General features: G+C 44.8%; 1 protein-coding gene and 1 long non-coding RNA gene across 3 annotated transcripts in view; one reads left to right on the top strand and one right to left on the bottom strand.

Moving 5' to 3' along the window:
• Window positions 1-269: 269 nt before the first annotated feature.
• Window positions 270-10,862, bottom strand: LOC127379792 (uncharacterized). Its single transcript, XR_007888360.1, has 2 exons — window positions 10,602-10,862; window positions 270-2,870 (listed from the first exon to the last, which is right to left on the bottom strand). It is a non-coding gene; the product is annotated as an uncharacterized LOC127379792 (long non-coding RNA).
• Window positions 10,863-10,994: 132 nt separating this feature from the next.
• MAN1A2 (mannosidase alpha class 1A member 2) overlaps window positions 10,995-14,904 on the top strand; it is a 149,689-nt gene continuing 145,779 nt past the window's right edge. Inside the window, exon 1 of one of the 2 annotated variants that reach the window (XM_051608433.1) lies at window positions 10,995-11,853. In XM_051608433.1, coding sequence (XP_051464393.1) covers window positions 11,543-11,853 — 311 coding nt within the window. In that variant the 5' untranslated portion in view covers window positions 10,995-11,542. The remainder of the gene's footprint in view (window positions 11,854-14,904) is intronic. The other variant, XM_051608434.1, reaches the window with a different exon arrangement.

Here is a 14,904-nt window from a genome sequence, read left to right as displayed (position 1 = left end):
AGAGTGCAGCAGTGCCAGCACATTTCTAAGAAAAGAAGGAGCTGACAAAAAGGGAAGTGGGCCTACAGGATTGTCTGTGCTTGCCCATGTGGCTATTTGATGCTGTGTCCTGGAGGCAGAGTGGGCTGGTAAAACAGGCAAGGCACCATTTACCTAATTCCTAACAGGTAGAACAGTTGTACTGTTTACATTAGACAAAAGGTAAATGGACATGAAAAAAAAGTGAAATAATATAAGCAGAAGTATACTAGGCACAGATCTACATCAAATGCAGATATTTGCATTATTTATTATGGGATATCCATGGACAACATCTGACTCTCTCCCATGAGAAACATTCAGCCAAAAATAAATTTCAGAGACTTCCTAAAAATAAATCTTTAAAACTGAATTATAATGCTGGTGCTTTAACAGTAGCATTTGACAAAAAATAAATGGCTATAAATTAGTCCAACCAAATTTTAAACAGAAGACAGAATATTTTAATCACTGAAGAATAAATTTCTGGAATATCCTTGCACACTGAAATGTAGGTGCAACTCAGGTTGAGTCAAATATAGCACAGAAGAGGCATAAAATATGGGCATGGGATGTCATAAACTCATAAAAATGTAGCTGATAAACTGAAAAGCTTATAGACTTAATGATAGGAGAACGATAGGTCAGGGAGGGTGTAAATAATTTTATTTCAGTTATCTCTATTTCTGCTTTCACTGTCCCTGATGGTGCTCTGTCTCTTTTATACATTAGAATATTAACCATTTGTGCCTGTTTTTATTAGGTATTGTCAGAAATAGCACTTTCTTCCTTTATCCTGATTAGGAGGAGTTTATTCCCTGTCATTCTATCTTTAACCCACAAACTTTCCTGCCTTGTGTGTACAACTTTGTGAACTAGTTGGGCTCATATTACATTTTCTGGGCTTCTGCTTGGCATTTGAACATTTTCTATTACACGTGTCAGCTGTTTTGCTGACATTGTTTGGCATATTTATTTCCTTTGCTATTTAATTTTTTCCTCATCTTTACTGAAATAGTTTAAAATGGGTTGCTTAGTATCATAATCTGTGACTTTTAAAGGCCTTTGGGATTTTGATGTTACGGTCTTTCAGATATCCCTTCCTTTAATGAATCACGGGTTTTCTGATAATTAATGAATACTCCTGATTAAAAAAACAAAACAAAACAAAGAAAAAAACCACCAACCCACAACCAAAAGCCCCACAACAAAAAAACAACAAAACTCTTCAGGGCAGAGAAAAAAACCTGCTTCCTCTTTTTTTTTTTCTGAACTCTTGCTGAGAAAATGGGTAGCATTTCTTCTTGTGGATGCAATGTTCTTCCTACCTTTGCACTGGCATTTTAAAACAATGTTCCTCTTTATATCTCCTTACACAAAATGCAATCAATGATCCCTGAACCAGTGCTATTCCTTTAATTGGCCTCCATTTTACTAGTCCTAATTATTTTCATGGACAACAGAAAGTGCTGGTTGAATCTGAACTTTTTCACAATTTCATCAGTGTCTCTCATAATTTTTAAAACTGCCTGGTTATTTACATGGTGCGACCCTAGAGACTTGAGAATTTTGTTTTTATTGTGATTTTTCAGTACTGAAATTAGTGATTTTCATCCATTTTAGAATAGTAGAATCATAAAATCATTCAGATTAGAAAAGACCTTTCAGATCATTGAGTCCAACCATAAACCTAGCACACTGCCAAGCCCAACACTAAACCATGTCTCTAAGCACCACATCTACACATCTTTTAATACCTCCAGGGATGGTGACTCAACCACTTCCCTGGGCAGCCTGTTCCAATGCTGACAATCCTTTTGGTGAAGTAATCTTTTCTGATAGCCCATCTAAACCTCCCCTGGCATAACTTGAGGCCATTTCCTCTTGTTCTATCAGTTGTAACTCAGGAAAAGAGACCAGCCATCACCCCACTACAATGTCCTTTCAGGTAGTTGTAGAGAGCAATAAGGTCTCCTCTCAGCCTCCTTTTCTCCAAGCTAAACAGCCCCAGTTCCTTCAGATGCTCCGAATAAGACTTGTGCTCCAGACCCTTCACCAGCTTTGTTGCCCTTCTCTGGAGATGCTCAATCATTTCAATGTCCTTCCTGGAGTAAGGGGCCCAGAACTGAAGACAGTACTTGAGGTGCAGTCTCACCAGTGCTGACTACAGGGGCATGATCTCTTCCCTACTCCCGCTGGCCACACTATTCCTAATACAAGCCAGGATGCTGTTGGCCTTCTTGGCCACCTGGGCACACTGCTGGCTCAAATTTAGCCAGTTATTGACCAACACCCACAGGTCCTTTGGGCAGCTTTCCAGCCACTCCATCCAGCCTGTAGTGTTGCATGGGGTTGTTGTTAACTCAAGTGCAGGACCTGGCATCATCTTCCACTGCCTTGTTCTTTTTTCTGTATTTACTGGGAATTGTGATTTCACTTTAAGGACCTGATTGCCTTCCAGTCTTATTAAATGCAAATTTTAGATAATAAAAAGAAAAACCTAAACAGTAAGCACAGCACTCATGCTGCTATCTTTCAGGCTGATTTTAGTTTCTGCCTCTATCCAGAAGGAGTACATGAAAAGCTAGCCATGGTACAACACAATAACTTGCCAGTGGTTATTTGACTATTGGATGGAACATAAACTTCCATTGCAGCATTTTTAGGGAGGCTGGATAGGCTCTCTGAGGTGTGAAAGGACTAGCTGTAGAGCTCTAAAGATGTTCCAGTAAGATCAGCAGATTTTTATTCATGCTTGAGAGAGAAGGGATGAAGCTGGCTTCATTCTTCCTGAGGGGAGAAGGCTTGATGTTCTTAGTTGTCATAGTGTGTGAAACCATGTGTGTATGTTTCTGTAAGGGAAAAAGAAGAGAATGAATCATGATGGTGAATGATCTAAATAATCATAGTACAGCAAAAGTTCCCAGTTTAATGTCTGTGGGCATTTCCAGCAACAGTAGCAACATTGGTCACCACAACCAGTAAAAACAGCTGCAGCAGCACTTTTTTTCCTCACCTGTTGTCACATGCCTAGATTTTCCCAGAGAAGCTCTGTTTTGGTATCCAGAATTTAAAACTTGGAGGATTTGTAAGTGTATCTAGTAGGTGCAAGTGACTGCAAGTCTCCTGCATGGCTGTTCCAACTGGGCAGCTGTTTTCTTGGAAGTCATGATGGTTTCAAACACACCTCAAGGAGAGCAGTGCCATGAGGATGCACTGAATTCAATTATCAACTATCTGCTATTCAGTCAGTTGAGCCTGGCCAGCATTTCCAGGAAATGAAGGGTTAATTGTGTATGTAAGGCTTTGATTCATACCTTAATAAATGTAGTATAATCCAAAAGCTCAGGCTTAGTACTCACACATACCTATGTGTATCTCGGAAATCCCAGACCAGCAGCAAGAGACCACTCAGCCTCACATGGCACAGCTGGGATTTGTGGCTATGAAGCCTCAAGCAACGGGAGTGGAGAGGGTGCTTAAGACATCCTAGCTGCTGCCTAGAGGCACTTCAGAGACACCATATAGGGTCTTTCCTGGATACATTTTCATTGCAGCTTCTGCAGGGAAGCCCTGCAGTGCTAGCCTGATGTTTGGGTATGTTTAATTACAGACCCAAGCACAAACTCAGCTCAGAGACTGTGGGAAGGAAGAGCAGTGGTCACCTGAGGGCTGGGTAGCTTTAGGTGACGTGGATGGAATGAGGAGGGAGAGAGAGAAAGTACTAGAGAAGTGAGGGGGAGGATTATTGAAAAATGTTATGGGCAGACTGACAAATCAAGACAAGGCCTTCTGCTTGGGTGATGAATATAATTTTTTGTGGAAAGAAGTTCCACTGGCTTGACTTTCAGCCTGCACAGAGGTGGATGGGAAATCCCTGTCTTACTGTTGTTGTCCTGATAGACACCATGATGGCTTCACAAGGTAGCAAGGATGATCACAATGCTTGGGACATAGCAATGCAGCCTTCCCTGCTGCACATGTCAGTCTGCAGTTAGCTAGATAAATGCAGGCTAGACAACAGTATGTCAGGAATTTGTTGTCTGACTATAGCATCCATGCAACAAATCTATGCATTGTCCCACTGTAGCTGATGATGGTGCCTGTAATCTGGCTTTTAAAATTTATTTGGACCAAGGGAGCATTGGTACATGAACCTCATATAGTCCACAGCCTATCATACTAAAGCACAGCTGCTGTGTCTGCTCAATTTGCCTTGATGCCTTCAACTCCACCATCAGGCTTGAGCTAGACCAGGAGATCCCAGGTATAAAGGTAACACAGCAATAGTCTGGGAAAACTTCTGTTTGTATAGAGCCCTTCTTCCCTCCAGACCTATGGCTGGACTAATGAAGGGAGCTGCTAATGTGAGAGCTGACTTATTTTTACATTAAGTGGAATATTCTCCTTTAACAGCAGAATTCTTTACTGACTGTCCATGGACAGAGTCTAATTCAGTAGCATGAGCTGAATTAGAAAATTTTACCTATTAGGCTTCCAAAGGACTGGCTTATCAACTTGTAGTTGTAAGGCAGTTTAGATTTTAATGTTAATCTTTCTTTCATGTTTTTTCTCTTTCTAAGAGAAATGTCTTTTAATTGCACTTTTAGTGTGGAATGGAGATAATGCAGAACTATCAACAATACAATAATAAAATATCAAATGGCAATATATACAGAGGCCCTTCAGTTTTCTACATATCTGTGACTGACTTTAAATATAAATATTTTTTTTCTTTCAATGTACAGATATAGAAGAAAATAATTTGAAAGCAAAGAGTGAAATTGGATCTCATTAAAACATGGAGTTAGTGAAACGGTGACAGATGGACCCTGCTGGGAAGAAGATCACTGAGCGAGACCGGGATAAGTTAGTGAGTCTGCAATTACAAAGCATGTGGCTTTGTAATTTCTAACCCCTAGTTCTGCAAAGTAATCAGTGCAGTTGGGCCCATATGCCTGCAGGGAGGCTCACTGAGACAGGCATGAAGATCTGTGTAGAGGAACAAGGACAGGTAGAGAGTCCAAAACATAGCTTAAGGAAGTGAATCTCCCTCTTTTCAAGCCAAATCTTAATCTGCCCTCTCCAAAATGGAAGAACACTTCATTCTAAAATATGAGTCTGATATTCATGCTCCCCTGTAGTTGCTACCAGACCTGTGCTAGAATTTTAAGAGAAACAGGAGCCTTTCAAACATTGATTGATCTGCCACTGTTATCTATTGTCCACTTCAGTATGCCTGTGGCAATGGGTGACAGGTTTTAAAATTATAATTCTAAGAGGACTCTGACTTGTTTTTTATAATGTTGAAAATCTTTATCTTGACTCATTTCCGTAATAAACTTTTGGCAGCTGGAAGGTGTAATTTATTTACTTGGAAATTTCTCATCTCCATTATCATAAAGTTGTCTTAGCAATTCCATTTTTAGGATTGCACAAATAGGAAATAAATCTGGTTTTTCATTTAAAGCAGATTGTGCTTGGATGTAAAATGTCAAATGTGTGAGATTTGTGTCCATGTGAATGATCAGCTTGTTTTTTTATTTCCAGGGACAACCTCAGTCATCAAGTCCCATCATGTGCAAATCCAGATCAACATGCAAATGATATATTTAACTTGTTACACAATCTCTTCCATATGCTTAACAAGCTCAAGTAATTTAGGAATGGTCTTCCCAGTGCACGCTACAGGCACCTATTTGGTCTCAAGGTCCCGAAGCCATGCAACTCCTGACTCATGTTTCTGAACATCTTTGGAAAGCTTCTTTTCACTTTCTCAGACAAAGAACGGCAGTGCTGCTGTTGATACAAACACACTCACAGACCTCACATTTTCTTTTACCGTCTGGTATTTATGCCCATTCTGTGTCTCTGTGCAAAAGTTGCCATGAGTAAGTTCAGATTTCATAGCTGCAAATTTACTACTATAGTCTGCTACACTTTCATGGTTCCCAGATTTCTTTTTGATGTGCAAGTCCTTTCATGCCTGAGGGAAGCACAGAAGAAAACATGGAAGTACTTGATATGTTAATTATTAGGTGCTGGCGGCTGCTATTAAAGGCCAACTGGTGTAGGAGGAGTTGGTGTCTTAGTGATGAATCAGAAATTATGGTAGAGGGGGGAAGCATCTCAGAAAAGATTGGAAGGATGCAAAGCTTGAAGTGACACAGCAAGGGCAATCACACTCAAAATAGGTATCAATCGAGAAGCACTCTGAATGGACTTGAAAGGTGCAAGACTGCCTTTGTGAGAACCAGAGACAAGGAAGGAAGATAATGCCTAGGTGGAACAGTCTGGCTGAGGTAACTGGAGGGCAAGTTCGTATCTTTGATATGTTACACAGAAAAAACTCAACAAGGTGTGATTTGGAAGTTGGATGTGAGGAGGTAGGAAGAATTCAGAAGAGAGGACCATGCATGGGTTAAGGGTTTGAATGAGGACAAGATTGTGTTCTCCACCTTGATGAAGAAAGGAAACAGGAGAAGATTAGGGCACTATTAATCATCCTGATATATCCACTTTGAGGATGAGCAACGGCGAGTCTTTTTTATGATTCCTCATGAAAATCTAATGGCAATGTTTGTTTGGAACAAACCAGCATCTGGTGGGAGAGTTTGATTTGTGAGTTGTCCACAAATTTTTCACCATGAGGACAGTCAAACATTGGAACAGTCTCCCAAGGGAAGTGGTAGATTCCCCCACACTGGACAGTTTTAAGTCTCAGATTGACAGGGTGCTGAGCCATCCCATACAAACTATAGTAGTTGGACCACGTAATCCTTGAGGTCCCTTCCAACCTGGCATTCTATGATGATTCTATGATCATAGAGACCACTTCAAGAGGAAAGAAGTAATACATGGATATGGATCTGAACTTCCACAGGATTTAACTTAGTCCACCTTTGAAAAATGTGAATTTTCCTAATAACTTCCCAGAAATATTTGCTTGTGGAAATACAGTGACTTTAGTGCTGATGATTGAGCACTTCTGCACCTCAGTTTCCCAGTTACACTAGTAACTGATCAAAAACTAGATGGCGAGTACAGGCAATTCCTGGTTTTTGTGAAAACCTTTAGGTTTCATTGCAGAATACTTCTGAGGATGGTTTGTGTATCTCTGAGAAAACACTTCTAGATGCATGATCCATATAGTGTAGCACAGGCTCACAAAATCAACGAATCAAATATAGTTCTATATTTAATGTTCAGCTACAGAGCAACATCACTGCAGTGTGGAAAATCACTGGCAAACTTACAGGCATATGCATATTACCCAGTATGACAGAACCAAAGGATGAAAAATTACTCTTAGACTTTGGTAAAGAGTAAGGGAGGCAAAACAAGCACAAAATTGTCAAAACACAAAACTTAATGTTTAGATGTCTTTAGATGTAGATGCTTTAGAATTTGGAAAGGTCATAACAAACTAAAAAACCTACAGAAATGTCACTTCTTTGCAATGAGCTAAACAAAGAGAAACAAAGAAATTGGAAGCTTCTGCTCAGTCTTTTAAAGCAAAAGAAAAACTAGCAGTTAGTAGAGAAGAGTGAAGCAAAGGCAAAAAGACTGAAGAACAAGAGTCTTCATGGCCTGATCTTTTTTTTAACAGACTGTGTGTGAAGGCAGTTTAACAACTGCGGACTTGGACAGATTTGAAGATCTTTTACTTTACCAGATCAAAACTAGAAAACAGCTGAAATGGCCAACAGACCAGTTGAAGCCTGTTGATCCTGGAGTGACAACATAAAATATTAAGTTGCTGTACTGGTTGGAATGCACTGTAGGATCATTTATAATGCAGGTCTTGTCACATAAACTCTTTCTGTGGTACCTCTGTCTCATACTGGCTTTTTGGTTATTAGCACCTCATGACAGAGTTTCTCACTTTGTTCTATTTTCACTAGTGCAAGGCTAGCGAACAGAGTCCAGCTGCCTGCTGCACGGCATTGTTGTGGGTCCTCTTTGTAAAAAAAGGAGAAACAAAAAATTTAGCTTGGTGGAAGATTTTAGCTGGGTGGACAGATGGGAAAGGCCATTATCTCTCACATGTTAAGCAAAAAGATCGAGCAAGGTGTGATTCATAGCTCAGATGTGAAGACACAGGGAGTGATCATAGCAGAAGAGTTACTCTCATGTAGACGATAGTCTCCTTCACCTTGATCCATTAACTTGAGATAATGTGATTAAACCTTAGTGTTTATTCACCTGGATTTTTTTACCCACTCACACCTGCACATTGATAATTGGATTTTTTTTTTATTATCTCAGATGCTTTCTTTCCCTGGAATCCTCCCAAATTAACCTCTCTTGAGGGTTTAATTTCCATAGTATGTCATGCTCAGACCAGAAGCTGAGCACTAACCTTCATTAATTCAGCATGTCCAGCTGGACTTGGCATGTTTTTTTCACAGGCCAGCATAATTTCCTACAGATTCAAAACATACAAAGCGAAGTTTGAGACTGATAACAGACTTAAATGCCTGGTATTACTGTTATCAGACCTGCTGTGCTCAGATACCAGCAGCTGCTGTGACTAGGACCAATGGCACCCCACTCATGGGCACTGGAAGCATTAGTGGTAGTGGAAGCCACTCTTGGCCCAGTGCCTGCTCTGTCTGCCTGTGGGACACATGGAAAGTGTGGAGGTGGTTGGTGGCAACCAGCATGGCTTCACCAATGGCAAATTGTGCCTGACAAATTTGATGGCCTTTTATGATGGGGTCACAGAATTGGTGGACAAGGGAGGAGCAACTGACGTTATCTACTCTGGACTTGGGCGAAGTGTTCAACACTGTTCTGTGTGACATCCTAATCTTTAAACTGAAAAGATATGGATTTGATGGATGGACCCCTCAGTGGATAAGTAATTAGTTGGATGGTCTCCATCAAAGAGTTGTGGTCAATGGCTCAATATCCATATGGAGACCAGTGATGAATGGCATTCCTCAAGGGTCAGTACTGGGACCAGTGCTGTTTAACATTTTGGTCAGAGACATGGACAGTGGGGTTGGAACTAGATGATCTTTAAGGTCCTTTCCAACCTGAAACATTCCATGATGATTCTATCAAATGCGTCTCAATCCTTTTTCTCCCGCTTTCTTTGTGTATTTACACCTGAAGACTGGATTCCTCACCCTTCTGGAGATGGGCTGATGGTTCCCTGCAGGGAGCCCTGATGCTTCCATTCATTTCTCACCCTGTCACTCCTGCCATTGTCTGGGGAGGCTGCCTTCCACTTTGGAAGTCCTCCAGCCCAGCTAACTTACTTCAGCATGCTGAAACCTCTGCCTTGTATGTTTCCTTGGCTAGTATTCAGCCTCATCTGCCAGGTTCACAAGACACACTCTGCTCTCCATGATCTGGGAGTACTTAGCCTCCAGTGATCTTGTTGAATCTTTAAAAAGGGAAAAACACCCTACACTGACAACTGCTGGAGGTGCAACTTGTCTACTAAACTTATGGACCTGCTTTTATTCTTTAAACTCCTCTGAATCTGGTTCCTGCAGCTACCTTGCCTAGGCCTTTACATGACTTTTCTTTTTGTATGGAACCCTTTAAAGACTGGGGAAGTTTGGTTTGTATGTGCATGCAGGCGGCAAACCATGAATGAGCAAGCTAAAGCATCCAGAGGGACTTTTGACAGGCTTGAGAGATAGGCCCGTGCGGACCGCATGTAGTTCAGTAAGGCCAAGTGGAAGGTCCTGCACCTGAGTCAGGGCAATCCCAAGCACAATTACAGGCTGGGTGGAGCATGGATTGAGAGCATCCCTGAGGAGAAGGCTTGGGGTTGCTGATTGATGAAAAGCTGGCCATGAGCCGGCCACTAATGTGTGCTTGCAGCCCAGAAAACCAACCGTGTCCTGAGCTGCATCAAAAGAAGTATGGCCAGGAGGTCAAGGGAGGTGATTCTCCCTCTCTACTCTGCTCTGCTCTTGTGAGACTCCACTTGGATTACTGTGTTCAGTCCTGGATTCTGAACATAAGAAGGACACAGAACCCCTGGAGCGAGTCCCAGGGAGGGCCATGAAGATGATCGAAGGCTGGAACGTCTCTCCTAGGAGGACAGGCTGAGAGTTGGGGTCTGGAGAAGAGAAGGCTTCAGGGGGACCTTATAGTGGCCTTCCAGTACCTGAAGGGGCCTGCAGGATAGCAGGGAAGAGACTTTTACAAGGGCTTGCAGTGATAGATGATTTTCAATGTCCCTTCCAACTCAAACCATTATGTAACTCTATGATGCTAAATCTGTCATGTTTAGTATCTGCAAAGGGTAATTCAGGCTATGTTTTCTGCCTCTCACTTCTCACAGCACTTCTGCCTTAACATTTCCACAGGTTCAGAGTGGCTGGAGAAGCTGAGGAAGGCCAGCTGAAGTCGCTAGACCTGGCGCAATTGCTAGCCGACTGCCAGCCCTCCGTTGCCCCAGGGCTCCTGCCCTGGCTGGCGTGCTCTGCCGCCCTGGCCCTTTTCCTGCGATAAACCCAAACAACGACAGCAGGGCGCGCACCGGCCGCCGCCTGCGGAGAGCCCCAGCACACCCCCCCGGTGCGGCTGCCTCGGGCGCGCCTCTGCTGACAAATACCAACCCTTCCTCCTCCCCGCAGCCATGCCCGGTCTCACGAGGTCCCCACACCGATGACGCGGCCCAGCGCTCGGACGCGATGTTTCCCAGAAAGAACACCGCGGCTTCTGCTACCTACGGCGCCGCCGACTCGCCGCAGAGAGCAAGCCCGGAGCGGCAGCGGCGCTGCCGCGGCGCTGCGGCCACACGCCACCTCCCGCAGGGGGCAACCCCGAGCCGCCGGCAGGCCCAGCCGCCGGTACCGCTGCCGGTACCGCTGCCCTTATCCCGCCCCTCTCCCCGCCCCTGCCGCCAAGGGGCGGGGCTCCCCGGGCAGCCGCCTCCTCACCACCTCGCTTTCCCCGCCGCGCCTGCGCTGCCCGTCCCCGCCGCGCAGGCGCCGTCGGGGCGGCGAGAGGGTCCGGAGTGGGAGCGCGGTGGCCGTTACCGGCGCCCTCCGCCGTTGGCAGCGGGGCGGCGCGGGGGGGGATGAACCTCTGGCCGGCCCGGCCAAAGGGACGCGGGCGGAGGGACGCCGAGTGCCAGGCCGGCCCCCCCCGCAGCCCGGCGCGGCTGGCTCGCCGCTGCCGGCCGGGTCCCGCAGCCGAGCGGCCGCGGAGCTTAGGGAGCGGCGCTGAGCGGAGCCCGCCCGCTCGGGCCCTGCTGGCGCCGGGGCGAGGGAGGGGGCCGCGCAGGTAGCGAGGCGGCCCGAGCCCCCGGGGGGGCGGGGGCCTTTGAGGCGGCCCGACCCCCCCCCCCCCCCTCGCCCTCCTCTCCCCCGCGCGGAGGTTCGGCGGGCGAGGGGGGACGCGGCCCGGTGCCCGCGGGGAGGATGGTGAAGCTGCCCCCAGCCCCTGCGCCCAGCCGGGAGGCGGCCGAGCCGAAGCGGGCCCGCCCCGCCAGGGCCGCCCTCCGCAGGGGCTGAGGGGATGAGCCGTGCCCCGCCGGGTGGTCGCTAGCGGAAGGATGACCACTCCCGCCCTGCTGCCGCTCTCCGGGCGGAGGCTGCCCCCCCTGAACCTGGGGGCCTCCGCCTTCCCGCACCACAGGGCTACCTTGAGACTCTCCGAAAAATTTATCCTGCTCCTTATTCTTAGTGCCTTCATCACCCTGTGCTTCGGGGCGTTCTTCTTCCTCCCCGACTCCTCGAAGCACAAGCGCTTTGACCTGGGCTTGGAGGATGTGCTCATTCCTCATGTGGACACCAGCAAAGGGGGCAAGAACCTCGGCGGCGGCTTCCTCATCCACGGGCAAGGGCACGACGAGCACCGGCACAGGTAGGTGCCTGCCTGGGCGCTGAGCCGCTGCTGCGGCCGGCGGGGCCCCCTGGGAGCAGGAGCGGGCAGAAGGGAGGTCCCTTAGAGCAGGTCCTTGCCGTGCTGCTGTCGCTCCTCTCCCCCACGTCTTCCCAACGTTGATCAACTTGGGAGCGTAAGGCTTGTGTCTTCCAGCTGCCATAGGTTGCTGTGGCTCCATGTTTTCTTTTCCAGTGTGAGTTCAGCCTTCCGGCTAGCCAGGGCTGGGAGGATAAATACCAGCTCTACGCCAGAGCGATTTGTTTTTCTCTCCCTAGCCAATTCCCTGGCTCCGTCTTGGAAAAAAAGGGGTTAAGCTACAGCATTTGTGGAGACAGTGTGACTAAAAAACTGCATCTTTCCCCAAAGGTTTTATGTGCTTACTCAAAACAGCTGCTTCTTGCTGAATAGTGTAGCAAGAACTTTGATCTGACAAAGACTTCATGCTGTGACCCAGAGGCTGTCGGCATGTGATGTGCAGGACGCAGAACCAATAGAGATGGCATGATTGTAAGGGCCAGAAAAGGCAGTTACTTGTTACAGTGTTCTTCCAGACAGTTGGAGATGCCGGTGGCTAAGTTTCCTTAATTGTGTTTGCTAGTGTAAAGAAATTAGAGATAAAATAGAAGTTAAGAGTTAACAAGGGTAAATGCCACACTGTTGATAGCTTTTTTGGTCTACCTAAAGCTTTGTGTGGTACAGTCTTCGAGACTGGGTCACGTGAAGTTAAGCCTTCAAAACCGAGGCTGAAAAACTTAAATGAGGGCTTTACAGTATATTCACTTTCTAACATAAATTAGTTGCTTAAATCCTACTCTAGTGTTTGGATTATAGTGAAGCTGACTGTGCTGTCTTCACTGTCAAAGATGTGTAAAATGTGATGATGACAGGTGCTAAAGTATATGCTCTTTAAGACTCAAGTTAGTAATATGGTGAAATTTAAAGAAAGGCTACTTAGGCTGGTAGTGTTCCTTTGAGAACAGTTTAAAACATATCCTGTTGACATGATGTAAAAATTATTTAAAGGTTATTCGTGCTAGATTAAAAGGAGAGAGTATAATTGTCTCTCTTAATTAATCTGTTATGAATTTTTATGACTACCTGAATACTATGGTGTTTTTCCTTAAGGCATTTTTGCTATGGATGTCTTGGACCACTTATCATGAGCTCCTTCTCTCTAAAAGGACATGGATGCTTAATATTTAACAAGGACTGCTTTTGCCTGTGATGTTAATTGCTGGTGTGGTTAAATGCTGCACAAAACATAGGTTTAGACACTCTCTACTTTGCCTTAGAAGTTCTCATCTTTCACTGTCTTTTTTTTTGTGTGTGTGATCTTATTTCTTAGCTTCTCCAGTCACTGGTACATGTAGTCAAAATCAAATTCTGAAATAGAAGACAGATGAAACACAATGAGTTAGTAGAAATTTTCAAAACTCCAGCTGTGACTTTTGTACCTTGTGTAGCCCAGTAGATGGGCTGTAGAAAAAGGAGTTTGTTGGTGCTGGTAATACTGGACCAGTGCTCTCGATTAACCTACTTACGTGGGTCCTTTTCATGTTTCCTCTTTAATTACTGAGGGTACAGCTTTAGTAACGATACGAAGTGAGTTCTCCTTATGTCTATGACGTGTAGCTAAGCAGGAACTTACAACTGTTGGAGCTAAATGGATTTTTCTTGTTTGGAATCTGTTCTTAAATGAAGTGGTTGTCCTGTCATCACTTGACTCTCCTGTGGTTCCTCCAAAAGTTATGAATGCGTGTACCTCCACCTGCTCCCTACCTAAAACTGTCTCTGTCATGGACAGGGCTGTTTTATGGCTGTCTTTTGAGTTGTTATTTGAGCACAAATATCTATTCTGTTGTTTTAGCCTTGCAAACCACTGGATTACACTAAGCATGTTTCAACTATTAAAAAAGCCTGCCTCAACTATTAAAAAAAAAAAAAGCCTGCCTGCATAACCTTCTTGTGAGACATGTGGGAATGCCACAATATGCATTGTGAGGCCAGGTTGTGTGTTTGCTTTTGGGGAAACTTTTTTTGGCTTATTACCACGTTGTCTTATCAACAGGCTATTTGCCAGCTTGGTGGAGCTAATGGGTGATTTTTTTCCATAAAGGAAAATGCCTGCTGCCATTTTCACTGCTGAGTTTCTGCCTCTGGGTTGCAGAGACCTTGACAAACCACGTTTTGAGAAGGTAGTGGGTCTTCAGTAGTGAATTCCAGATTGCTTGTTAGCTCAGTTTGGAATGAAAAAAAACTGTTCAGCATACCATTGAGGAGCAATGTTTAGTGTCAGGTAGTCTGTAGGCAGTGTATTTTGGATAGCACTAAGGATGGTGCAAAAGATTGAGAGAAAATAACCTCTTGGTAATGCAAAGGAGGATGCAGTCTGAGATGGGAAGTGTGGTGATGAATTGACAAGCTGTCTTTCCAAGAGTTGTGGGAGTTCGGAAGAAAATGTATCAAAGGTCATTCATATGAAGTATGCACTCAATCATGAAATGACAGGTGTGTTGATTTAATGACTAGAGGAAAAGTGTTTCTTCTGTGAGTGCTGGTGTTGAACCTCTATTGAGCAACATATAGTTGTGCTGCTCCCGTGGTACATGGGATACAGTATTTTAATGCTAATTTTCAACCACCCGTTCAATGTTGAGCTTAGCAGGCTACTGGAGGTTATTAATGTCTTCTAGCAAAATATTGCAATGATGTAGGTAGAAGTTTGTTATGCAGCCATGCGTTAGTGTTGGATGTACAAGCCATAGTTCTCACTGGACCTTCTCTGTATTCCTCGCATTGCTTTCCCACCTCCTTCCCTGGCTCCCCTTGATATTCTTGAGTGTTTTTATTATTCTTGCTACAGTGGTTACCCGTTACCCTCGGCAACATTAACTTCACATTTTCCATTAACCTATCTTTTTTTACTACTCCTGTTCCTCTTCCCTCTCCTCTTCCAGGCAGAAAGTGGTAGGGAACCCTACTCCTTTCCTGATGATCATAAGTATTTTTTCAAGAACTGTGGTATCCATG

The sequence above is a fragment of the Apus apus genome, chromosome 1 (genome assembly GCF_020740795.1).
Source record: "Apus apus isolate bApuApu2 chromosome 1, bApuApu2.pri.cur, whole genome shotgun sequence".
Taxonomy (NCBI): domain Eukaryota; kingdom Metazoa; phylum Chordata; class Aves; order Apodiformes; family Apodidae; genus Apus; species Apus apus.
This window is presented reverse-complemented; position numbering and strand designations above follow the sequence as displayed.